This window comes from Micromys minutus (assembly GCF_963924665.1).
Source record: "Micromys minutus genome assembly, chromosome: 3".
NCBI lineage: Eukaryota > Metazoa > Chordata > Mammalia > Rodentia > Muridae > Micromys > Micromys minutus.
This window is the reverse complement of record NC_137972.1, coordinates 16,888,562-16,902,105: the sequence shown is the minus strand read 5'-3', so window position 1 is coordinate 16,902,105 and position 13,544 is coordinate 16,888,562. Positions and strand designations below refer to the sequence as shown.

Here is a 13,544-nt window from a genome sequence, read left to right as displayed (position 1 = left end):
TTAACAGCACAGTTGAAAGCTCTAAAACAAAAGGAAGAAGATACACCAAAGAAGAGTATATGGGCTGGCAATGAACACTTGCTACTCAGAAGCAACTAAACAGATGGCAAAATCATAGATCTGCACTGATGCATTGTAAGCACACTAGTCCACACATTCCTGTGCACTTAGCATTGTGCTATGATCTGTGTTGGTTTTCTTACCTTTAGAGAAATAAGAGAGATAAAATGAGGTTTTGATGTTTATAATCTGTTCTCCTGATTATGATGATACCATCAGTGGTGTGCCCACATGCACTAATGTTTCAAACTGAATACTTTAAAATGTCTGGCCATTGCTGGGATGTCTATATTGTCCTTAAAGATGCAATTCTCCTACCTCAACCTCATAATCATAAGAATTACATGCTACACTTTACAGACAAGAAAGTCCTTTTATAGTAATAACCCAAAACATTTTCCATGGGTTTAGAATTCTTTAAAGATGCAATTGGAGCTTTTTCCTGTCACAAATTTTATAACATATTAATTTTAATTATATTAGTCTTTACTTCTGAGAATCATCACATCCTACTCTCGCAGCCCAATGAGATTGTATAAAGGAGATCTTTGTGAACTCTAAATCCAATAAACAATATATAATGATGATAGATATACTGTGTATGTTAAACATAAGCAATAACAGTTAAGAAGAAGAAAGGTTCTTTGTGACACTTCATATTTTTATCTTTCCATCCTCGTTGACTGTCACTAACACTGTTACAACCTGAGCACACCATGGTCAAGCTTCCTTGGCTGCTGCAGGAAGAATTACATTATTACAAACAGTACAAACACTCAATACATCAACGATGAGTAACACACACACACACACACACACACACACACACACACACACACACTCATAAAATTGTTTTATAAACTGTATCTATGCAAATTCTCTAAACCCACTTTGACATAGATAGTTGATGAATATATCTTTAATTAAAAGTCCCATGTTTTGTCAGCAACAAAGTTGAAGTTTCAGATTATCCCATAGACCAAACTAGCAAAATTTTCTGGATTAATGATTAAAGATTTCATACTCAGGGAGTAACAGGAGTGACAAACAGACACTGATTAATAAAAACCAAAAATTGTCCTTGTAGAAACAGGTCTTTCTGGTTTCTAGATGCATATATGAATTAAGGAGCCTCCCAACCACTAACTCAGAGATCACCTTTGTGTTGTTCTGTGCCTTGGACCTTAAAATTTCTTGAGAAAAACAATAGATAGTAATGCATTTCTGTATTTACAATGCTCCCCAGTTCCATACCTGGGTGCTTTGAGGAATCTAAAACAGTCTTGGTTTCACTGTACCATATTTTCTGTTCTCTGTTGAGAGAGTCCAGGAGATCATTGCTTGCACTACATTTTACAGACATATTTTTCAGCACTTCTTCCTTTAAGTCAACGTCAGTTTGCATGGTGCTACAGTTAGGGTTGCAGTGTAGAGTTTCATTTAGTTCTTGTTTTTCATGACTATACTGAAAAACTAAATTAATTACAAACATTACACCAAAAATATTCATAAGAACCACATACTGAAATTTAAGATTAGATGAAAATTTTCATGCTGACAGATAATATATATATATTTCTTGTTACTTTCACATTTATGAATTACACTTCAGTTAACTCAGCAAAGAAACAGATAATCAAGTGTTCTCAAAATGTAAGTTGACTATAAAATAAATTATGCAGCTAAATATAATTATAATGGAAGTAACTTAAGTAACTTCCAATTACTTCACTTCTTACCACACAGATTTACAAATAAATAGCTATATAAAATATTCTGTGAATACTTAACACACCATGAAAATTCAAACTAAAAAAAAAAGTAAGAATGAGAAAATGTTATTGGATGATATTGAATGCAAAATATTCACAAATATAGTTATATTTTAGCACAGCCCAGAATTTCTTTGTTCTATAAATCTGAAGAAATCCAATAAAATTTAGCTGTTAATGTCTCTGTATAGATAAAGTACTTTTAATTAAACCTAACCTCCATATACGTTGAAGAAAAGGTGAATAAAAGGTCATCAAATGTTTGCATGGCTGTTTCTCACATAATATTTAAATGAGATTTAAATTCATATGAGCTCAGATGATAAACTATCACAAAGTCCTTAGAAGGGACATAACCAAGAATGAAAAACTATGGGGCAGCTCCGAACAGCCCCAAAGCAGATTAGGTGTGACAGAGAAAAGAACACTGCAATATGTCAGAAGTAATAAAAATCCAGAGATTCTGACTTATTCCCTGATTATAGGCAGGACAATGGACTGAGTGTATAGCCGCATAGTTCATATCTAAAGCTATTTTTAGGAAGAAATTCAAAGATCTATGTCAATTACTCACGGTTTGTCACCAACACTGCAACAGTTACCAGCAGAAGGGAACAGAGAATTCCAAGAGCTATCACAATGAGCTTCCAGGGGACTGAATGCACTTAAATCAACAAAACAAAGCAGAACTCATCACCATAAAAACTAGACATCTCAACACTAAATAAAATTTGTGTAGCATGGAAACAAGGGGAAATATGGCACAAGCTGATGATAAAAACAAACTGGAAATGTGCTCTCAGAATTGCAGGTTTCTACTGAAAATGTGCCCATTGTCATATTCCTACATGTGTGAAATTTCACAAATTTTGAACTTATTTCAACCTTGGCATTGTACTCTGAATCCTCTAAGCTCAACCTAGAAAGAGCTGAATGAGAGGCATGTGTGCTCAAGGAGTTCTGCAGGAACAAGAGTATGTTATAAAAATAACCTAGGTTACATAGATACTATACGAGAAAATGATACCAAGCTGGAGCATGCAGTTCACCATGAAAGGTAACAGAGGATGGAGAGGAAAGGAAGATGAGTGGATGTTCCTTAGAACTGGTAGGAAACCACAGCTGCTCTGGACCTGATATGTATACATGTCCGTCCTTGAAAGGGCCTATAAGTCATATTTCCCAGTAACTTTCATTTTCCTCCATATAATTCTAAATATTTGGTGTATCTAAGATACTTTGAATCTAAAACTCATGACTCTGATTATCACTACATCAGGAAAGAAAAAAAATGTCAGTTTGGAGCACAGCTGTGAGACTGTGTACAGTGTAACAAAAATAAGAATAAAAAGGGAGATTTGCTCCTTTTCATGAATAAATGAAATTATTCTTTGAAGTTTTCAGACCACCCACACTAATCCTCTATATCCTCTCTGTCCATTTGTAACATTATTTCCACTAGTAGACTTCCTCTTCTGATGGACAACTGTTGTTGCCTTGTTGCATTAAATGTTGGGGATATTTATGACAATTAAAACAATTCTTTGAGAGTAAAATTATTGGTTCTAATGCATAAGCTTCATATACTTAGGACTTTGTGTCTCTAGAGCATTTGGTGTTTTTTCAGACTCTAGTTTTTCAGTTAGTTTTCAAGATTTCAGAATTCCTCTTGACTAGCCTAAACCTTAAAAAATATCTCCTAATGATTCTTCACCTCTTGAATCTCAAGAATTTTTTCTTACTGATTCCTATTGTTCTATTCCCTCCCTAATGATTTCCTTTGTAAATGGCTAAGAACTAGGTAGTATCAATATAGACTTGCAATTTTTTACTTTTTTAAATTTTAGAACTTGACAGTTTTGTGTTTTAAACTTAGTTTTGAATAATTTGTACATGATTACTCTCTACTGGATATTCTTTTCTTCCTTCACCCACATTTGCATAACCAAGTCAATATAAATGGAACTTTTCTATAGAAGCTAGTAGGATATTTCTAATTTTTAAAAGTTTATAATGCATTGAAAAAAATGTGGATTTAGACATTTAAAACACTTACCTCTGCGATTACCATCTCTGTGCCATTGGGTCTTCTCAGATCTCACCTTGTTCTGCAACTCTGAAGAATTTTGAAATCTCACAGTTAAGTAGGTGACCTCCTCACTCATCTTGGGCGTACCTAGAGTATACTCTCAGTTAAAATGGGTACTAGGGTGATTTCTTTAAAAAAATACAAAGATAAAATGTCCACCTTTAGGAAAGTAACTGGATCTAATGACACAGAGTGTTTGGAAATTGTAGGGTCTGATTAAATAATTTAATGATCTGATCCAAACATCGTGAAATGGACTGATTCAATTTTCATTAATGTGACCTCAATGTATATTTCTATTTAAGTCAATTATATTTCTAATGCCCTAGCAATTTAGCTAATAAATATTAAATGATTAATATTAAACTAGGTTAATCTAATATTGATGCAGCTCTTTGAACATAATATTCACCATATAAAAACATTAGGTAAAATGGGTACCACTGAAAATCACCGAAAAACTTTAAGCACTATATTCAAATACAAAATAGTTAATGCTTTAGGAATAAATAAATATGTTTCTTTAAAATTATTTACACATTGATGAATACTTATTGTTTTTTCTATTTATACATGAATAGTCTTTATTTATGCATGAATCTGAGTTTCCAGAAACTGACTTTACATGAATTTTGAAGATTAACATCGCCGGTGATCTAAGAAACAAATATCTCTTGGGATGAAACACAGTCAACTGAGTCGTACATCCTCCCAATCCAAGCCACAGACTACACATTCTTCTCCAAGCTTGTATGTTGTAAGTGGATTCAACAGAAAAGATCTCACTCAGTGTGATAAACAGAACTAGGAAAACAAATTCTGAATATTCTTTCTCATGTGTCTCTCAGAATTCAGATATGATTTGTAACCTTAGTAACTGAAAAAACCAGGAATGTAGAAAAAGGATGTTGCAGGGTAGAGTGTGGGAGCAACAGAGGAAGGCATAGAAGAGACAAGGTGAAATTTTTATCTCAAATAATTCCATATACATAACCATGCCACAGAAAACATAAACTCATACATGATGTTGGAAGGAGAGGCTATGTAAAAATAAATTTTGTCATTATGCAGATTACATGAGCTCATGCCCATGTAGTATAAAATCTGATAATAGATTTAAATGTATTAGTAAACAGTAAGTGTTTATAACTGACATTACCCTTACATTAATAACTGAGATGGGAATCATTGGATAATATGTGAAACAAGCTGTGTATTGATAGCATTCTTATCTAGTTTTATAATTTATAAAGATTTATGAAGTGATTTTCCTCATCTCTTGACATAAAATGTATTCTTCAATTACAGAATTCTTTTTTAAAATTTTTATTTATTATCATTGCTCTTTGAAAGAGTATAATCAAGCCAAGGTGCAGTTTTCCAGAAGACAATTTTACCAAGTTCCCTCTCCATCTTCATTTGAGAGATCAAACTCAAATATTCAGGCTTGTGTAGCAAGTATATTTATTTACTGACCCTTCTTAAATGGTTCTTAATTTGACATCATCAAATGACTAATACGTAAACATTTGATCCAGTTAAAGAGTTACAAACTACATAGATGCTTCTACTTGAGTTTATAATCACACAATACTAGTTACAACAATCTCTGAAAAAAAAATACTATTTCAGAATAACAGTTTTCACATCTGCCAGAGTCAACCCGATCTAACAGAATTAACAGGGTTTCACATCAATCCAACTCTCATGTTACACCATCTGAAATTCTCTAGAGTATACTCTATCATTTGACAGAAAAACAATAAAGCAGTTATTATTACCTGTGTCTCTATCCCGAACTGATTCCTGTGAATGAAATTGATCCCCCAAATTGGGGGAAAATTGGTCTTTACTTGTCAGTATACTCTAAGAGGCTCCAAGAGGAAAGGTAAAACTAAATTTCCACTAAGTGGTACTCAACCTCATGATTTTATGCCCCTCCTCTTGACCAAAGTGAAAAGAGGAAATTGCTTCATTAAAGCTGACTCTGAAAGCAAAGGAGAGACTTAACATATTTTTCCAGATGCTGCAAAACAAATGTTTATAATTGATATTTGAAGAAGACTGAGAAAATATAAACTCCTGCAGAGAGATTAAAACCAGTGTCCTTAGTAAAACCACAAGGAAAAAAAAGGCTTAATTATGCCCTGCTTCTAGTTTTTTTTCTTTTAAACTTTATTTAAAAAAAAAGATAAAAGAAAAAAATTAACATTTTTGCATAAATATATACAAATACATTTTTGTCAGTGTTTGGCTTTTTTTTTCTTTTTTTTTTAAGGTTTGATACTCTGTGTTAATGGCATACTAGATACAATGAGCAAAAAGTACATGTAAAACAGGGGGTAACCCGGAATTAGTCAACGTTTTCTTGGTGTGTAGGGATTGAGCATAATTTTTTTGTTTTGATTTGTTTTCTTTTTTTCTTGAACTTCACACAGTCTGTGAGTTGTTTCTTGGGCAGTCCGAGCCTCTGGGGTTAGCATCCCACTATCAGTGACTGCATATTATGTCTGTTCTTTTGTGACTGGGTTATCTCACTCAGGATGATATTCTCTAGATGCAACCATTTTCTTAAGAATTTGGTTAAGTCATTGTTTCTGGTGGCTGAGTAGTACTCCATTGTGTAAATGTACCACAATTTTTGTATCCATTCATCTACTGAAGGACATCTGGGTTCTTTCCAGCTTCTGGCTATTATAAATAGAACTGCTATGAACATTGTGGTGCATGTATCTTTGTTGTATATTGGAGTATCTCTGGGGTATATGCCCAGAAGTTGAATAGCTGGATCTTCAGGTAGTACTATGTCTAATTTTCTGAGGAATCACCAGGCTGATTTTCAGAGTAGTTGTATCAGTTTACAACCCCATCAACAGTGTAGAAGTGTTCCTCTTTTTCTGCAACCTCGCCAGCATCTGCTGTCATCTGAGTTTTTGATCTTGGCCAGTCTGACTGGTGTGAGGTGAAATCTCAGGTTTGTTTTGATTTGCATTTCCTTGATGGCTAAGGATGTGGAGCACTTCCTTAGATGTTTCTCAGCCATTTCATATTCCTCAATTGAGAACATTTTGTTTAGCTCTATACCCCATTTATAATAGGGTTGTTAGATTCTCTGGTGTCTAGCTTTTTGAGTTCTTTATATACCTTGGATATTGGGCCTCTATCTGATGTGGAGTTGGTAAAGATCTTTACCCATTCTGTTGGCTGCCGTTTTGTTTTCTTGACAATGTCCTTAGCCTTACAGAAACAAATAGGCTGTTGGTAATTTTCTCTAATTTTACTATTTTTAAGATACTTCTTAATTTTCAATTTGCTAATTGCAACTAAGTATATACTAGAAAAGCCTTCAAAGCACTCACATTTCTGCTGGTGAAGTTTTCTATTGCACTCTTCTAGGTTTTTAGTTTAGGATAATATTTCCTGTGAACATTGATGCTAATATATATGGAGTGGTTTTACCGCTGATGTTTTTCTGGTGCTAGGCAATCAAATCTAAGACAATGAGAATGCTCAGTATTTTACTGTGTATCATAGGCTTACCTCACACTCACAATCTTTTGGCCTCACCCTTTTAATCTTAGAATTTCAGCTGCATAGCTCTATACCAATACACACTGTTTTTTTCTGATAGATATTTTTAATAAATAATAATCGTTTCTTCATTCTATAAATATAGATTTCAAGATTTTTATAATCATACAAACTTATTAAGCACTTATATTAATCATAAATGAATTAGATAATATTCTACTTCTGAATATTCTAGTTGTTTTATAGTATTTTGTTGTTCATAACTTAAACTAAGTAGATATATTTTAGAACATACTAAAAAAGCCTTTTTATGCATGAAGTCATGGGATTCAAGGAGATATATATTTAAGGGACTCTGATAAAAATTGTCACATGACAACTATCAGTTGGCATGAAAATTTTCACAATTGATTTCATAAACATGAGATGAAGTAAATTCTCTTCTATGAGTTTAACCCATGGGTTTTGTGAGAATTCTTGGAAAGAAATTATTTCAACACAGACTGATTTAAACTACATAGAAGTGGGGTCATTGCTGTAGAACTAGGAGATAATTGTCTTATTAGATGCTAGCTCTACCCTCTAAGTAACCTGTATCAGAATGAGCAACCTGTGACTAATAGATAAAATGTTCATGAAATCAATGAGCATAGGAGACCATTATCTTCCACCAACATGAAGGCTAAGAATGCCTTCTGATGACATATAGAAAAGCCTCACCAGTCTTGCTGTAACCACCTCTCAATGTAGCTACCAGACAATGATGTAATTGCCTTGATTTGTGACTTTCTAGATTCTTTAAAACTACCAAATTTCCTGAATCTGCTTCCACATTGGAGCAAGGAGCCATTATTATACAAAATGCTTCCAGAATATACTGTTATTTATATCTTTTAAAAGGAAAGATGGTTTTGCCTCAATAGGCCTTCAGTCAAAGGTCTTTCAGTTCAAATTACTAGTGACTTTGCTCATGCTGTGATGACTTTAGGCACTGAGATTGAGGACACAGTTTAGTGTCGGAAATGTACAAATTCTTGATCTCATACAGCATAATAATCATAATAACAACAATAATACAAATGCCAATGACAGTAACAAAACAATGATAATAATAATAGCATAAAGGGAGAAGGCAAAATATTATTGGACTTCAAAAGTATCTTGCCATGAACTAACCTTTTTAAGAATATGTTCAAATCTTCACTAAACTATGGTCAGATTTGATTGTTACTTTTCCAAGTTGCTGGCTTCTTTTTAAATTGTTTTTCAAATTAAGTAACAATGATTAAACAATCACTGAGAAAGTGTCTATGGCTTGACACTATAAGGGGAACTTAAGATGGACGGAAAAGACTGATACCTAATAGAGTAGAGCAGAGGGGAACCCCCTGACTCTCTCTTCCATTAGTAACTTTCAGCAACCTTTGGAACAACACTGCTCCAAGACTTCCTCATTTCTTTTTCAATCCTACCTTCAATGTTTTCACCCACCTTTTAATCTGCAGATGTACTCAACAATAAATGTGCTGCCTTGTCTTAGATGACCAAGTTCTGTCTTCTAAAACTTTTTCTTTCATATACTAAAAAAAAAAAAAAAAAACCTTTTATATTAAACATTTTTGTTCTCTCTCTCTCATTCCAGTGTGTGTGTGTGTGTGTGTGAACATGTGTTTGGGGAAAGACAGTTTGCGTGCATACTTGCCACGTGGTATATATGGTGGACAGAGAACTACTTTCTGGAGTTAATTCTTTTTTTCTACAGAAATACCATGATCAAATATGAGGATGTCATCAGCCTTTGTGTGGCCAGGGCTCTTCAACTCTAAGATTTTTTAAAAGTCCAATTTTTGATTAATACAAATATCTCTGATTCACCACTCAAATCTGCCATTATCGTGCACCTGAAGTCCCTTGAAACACTTAACAGACATTAAATCATCTCAACTACATAAGACAAGTTCCATGTGTGCAATTTAAATGCTTCTGTAATACCTACAGCCAAGATCTTTTGTCTCTACTCTTGGGATAATCCTTGTATTTTTAGCTTACACACACACAAACACACACACACACACACACACACACACACACACACACACACACACAAACACATTATCTTGGAAGCATTGGGGAATGAGGAGTGGGGATGGAGGTGCAGTAGCATTGGAGAATGTGGTCACCATGTCCCAGTGCCGGCAGATGCTTGTGCTGTCTGTTTCAACAGGAAAATTTGAAAAAAATTAGCAGACATACTTAAAGACAGTATATAACAAACTGTGATGCTATGCACAAAATACATCATTAATTCAGGCATAAAATGTGGATGCAATGAGGATGTAGAAGGGCCTGGGCTTTAGATTTCCACAGAGCTGGAATCTGAGAGCTGAGGAGAGATGAATGGGGCACTATCCCAGGTTCTTGTGACTTCATGTCAATCCCATTATTCACAAATTCCTTGACCACTAAAATCAGAAGAGCCATTTCTTTACAAGAATGTTGTGATGGTTTAATAAGATAAATAAGTAGCTTTCTGCTTTGTTGTGGATAAGACAGGATTTTACTATTTAACCATCGCTGCCCTGTAACAAACCATATAAACCTTGTTGAACTCAAAGCATAGATATTTCCTGAGCCTGTTTCCAAAGTTCTGGGATTATATGAGTAAATCACCACACCTAGCTTCAAATGAAGTTGTTAATCATAACATGGCAAGTGGCTTTTAACATTAGACAATAATATTATTGAGAGAGAACTATTCCAGTCTTTGCTTAGCTTATAAATCTGAGCAAAACCCTGAATCTTTATAGCTGTGTTTTCAGGAGGCCGTCAAGAGTGTCACCTATTTACAAGGCTTGGACTAACAATGATCAGAAATATAAACAGTAACTAATGCTTTTCAATAAAACTATTTTTTTGAGCTTTTAGCCTCCAGAAACTTCTTTAAGACACAAACCTAACTAGATTATCTACCTAATCATTTCAAAGAATACAGGGACTTTTGAGATCCAGGAAAGAGAGGGTATATGAGCAAAAGTGAGAAACAGACATATCTACAGCCCTGACCCATTGCTGCTCTAGGAAACCCACATTCTCTCCTCAAATCTGGGAGGTTTATGTCATAGTACCCACAGAAATACCAATGGTGCTAAGACCTTCTTGCATTTGTGTATCTGCTGAGAGGATGTCCTCTTTATCTTGGAGGCTAATCACATACATAGGCCATACTTTTCTGTGTTTTTGCATGTTGTTTGCCTCTTCTAACATCATTCAAAGACAGTGAGCAAGAAGGTCAGAACTGTTTGGTCATTATTGTCACCATAGCATTATCAGAAGATGAGGGACCTATCAGTACACTCAATGAAGGAGGTGGGTAGTTAATTTAAAATGAACACAGAGGTGATGTCTGTTTGTCTGTACAGAGATAAGAGGATGCCATAACTGTGAAGCCAAAGAGCTACAACTTCCTCTAAACTCTATGAAACTGAGCTCTAAATTTTTATAAAAATATAGACTGTTAAGGAGCAAAATTGCATTTAATGATATAGAAAATTCAGATAGAATAGAATTGATTTACACTCCAATCTTGTTTTGTTTTGTTTTGTTTTTTGATAAAGCACAACATAAAAAAGGAAGTATTAAACTCACATGATCAGGTAATAAAAAAGTAAAGTATTTTTTTTTAATTTTGTCTTTTAAATTCATTTTTTGTGAAAAAGCAAACAATACAAACACACACCCAAACACACACACACACACACACACACACACACACACACACTGATTTGCTGTAAAAAACCTTAGTTATGAAACCACAACTGTCCACTATTTTACATTGGTGAAAACACAATCTAAATCCCACATTTAAACCTTCTAGTTAGATCCTCAAACATCAGTGCCATCGTTGCAAAGCCTCAAGCTGCACTTTTTGACCCAAGATGAGGTGAGGGAAAACTTGAGTAGTCAGCAGCCCTCAGCAAAGTGCTGATCACTTGCTTCACTGGGAGGATTAGCTGATCCTGGCCAATGTGCCATGTGTTGGTGCTGTCTTTTCAGGTGGAATTTTTATCAACATGATCTATAGTAAACTTCACACGTCCCTAAGAAAACCTCAAACAGTTCTATTTTGAGGTTTCCGGTTCTTGTATACACCCTGTGACTTTATAGTCACAGCTAATTTAACACTCTACCTTATCTGCCTACACACATAGTTCTAGATGTGCTCAAGCATGAGAGCAAGGAAATGAGGAAGATAATTCAGGAATGTAGTAAGCATGATAAAAGAGGTTCACATAAAGGTTTTCTCTGGATAGCTGGGCTCTTCATTACCCAGTGATACAATTCACTCTTGAGGAAGACAGTTAGGTACTAAACCATAAGACCTTAACCTCTTCAATCCCTATTTTCTAGCTGCTTTCAGAGAAGAAACTCTCATCAACTCCACTGCATTCTGTGTGGAGTCTGCTGGCTCAACTTATCTCCCTTAAAACACTCTTTCTTTTAAGTTTATTTATTTTTTCCATCATGAGTATTCTTAAATAGTCAGAAAATCCCCAGAATAACTATGTAGCTGAGAGACCCCAGAAACACTTTATCTTTCTCCCTCTAACTTGATTTCTGCAATTACAGCATGATTTACCATACCAAGAGCATGTATTTTTCTTTTACTCTTGATGGTGTATTTTTTTATTTTGATGAAAAGCTTTAGCCTAGCTTATTATCTTATAAGCATAGGTATCATGCTATTAAAACAGGCAAACCTATCTGTGGTTCAACTTATACCTTAGCCCTTTATCATAAACAGCTCTCACTCACTGTAAATAAAACATTTGTCAAATAATGTCAGCTATCATTCATAGAACTCATGAGAATACAGAGTAGCCATATTGCTAATGACTAGTTTTCCATAGAATCCAGTTTTGATTCTCAGAATCCACATTTAGGCTCTCAATGACTTTTTAGTGTAGGGACATTTTTTTATTGTTGGTTTTCATTTTAACTCACCACAAAGTAGCACCAGCTGTTATAGCCAGTATTTCCAGGCTTCTGTCATAAGCTAGAGACAGCTTCTCTGTGAGAACCTTAAACATTTTCAGTGTCACACTGGGACTACTGAGGGACCCAGCCTTGTGAACTGAACAAGCACGGGGTTTCCATCTCTCTAAGTGAGAGACAAAGCCTGTGGAAGTACTCCAAATGTTGAGACACAAGCCAGGACGACCAAGAAGATAAATGGATCTTCACTCTCTGTTCCAATTCAGTGGTTAACCTTATGGCATATGCAGAATTCTAGTGAATTTTTATATGTTACTAATGGATGTTAAAGGAATATGGAACAAAATTTTAGTTGAATGCTCAAAGCAGAAACCACAGAGAAACCATGTTTCTGGCTTGCTCCATGGTTTTTATTTATTTTTCTTCTCTCTTTTTTTTCAATAACTTATTTAATTAATCACCACCATCTCCACTCATCCCACTTACAAGTACCAGCCTCCACTAACCCTTCCCATTTTCCTCAGCGAAGGGTAAACTTTCTATGGATAAGAATCTGCCCTGGCAGCTCCAATTATAGCAGGCATATTCTCTCTCTCTAAGGCTAGACAAGGCAGTCCTTCTTGGAAAAATAGACCCAAGGATAAGTAACAGCATAGCAACAGCTGCCACTCCAATTCTTGTGGGATCCAGATGAAAACCAAACTGCACATCTACTAAAAATGTGTTGGGGTCCTAGGCAGAGCCCTAGGACATATATTAGGTACAAAAATTAAATCAGGACCAGTTAAGCCATCAAGAAAGATGTCCCCTGCTAATGGATAGGCAGGGTTAATATATAAAATGGCAGTGTTGTGAATAAAAATTCACAGATTCAAAGAAAATCCAATGAAAAATTCAAAGAAAACTCAGTTCTTCAAATAGCTGAAAAGAACAATTTTAAAATTCTGCTAAAGCCTTACTGATACAGATTAATATGCTTGCAGCTAACCATCAATTTAAGTATGGGGACCACAGTGGAAGAGTTAGCAACAAGAATGAAGGAGCTGAAGGGTTTTGCAACCTAACAGGAAGAGCAACAAACAATATCAACCAACCAGAAC

General features: G+C 34.8%; 1 protein-coding gene across 1 annotated transcript in view; it reads right to left on the bottom strand.

Annotated features, from left to right (window-relative positions):
• Positions 1-3,997, bottom strand: part of LOC308418401 (killer cell lectin-like receptor 7) — a gene marked incomplete at both ends in the record, with an annotated part of 39,074 nt that extends 35,077 nt beyond the window's left edge. The window contains 3 exons of the mRNA XM_080913753.1: positions 1,315-1,533; positions 2,407-2,496; positions 3,889-3,997. Of these exons, the coding sequence (XP_080769879.1) occupies positions 1,315-1,533; positions 2,407-2,496; positions 3,889-3,997 (418 nt within the window). The remainder of the gene's footprint in view (positions 1-1,314; positions 1,534-2,406; positions 2,497-3,888) is intronic.
• Positions 3,998-13,544: the final 9,547 nt, after the last annotated feature.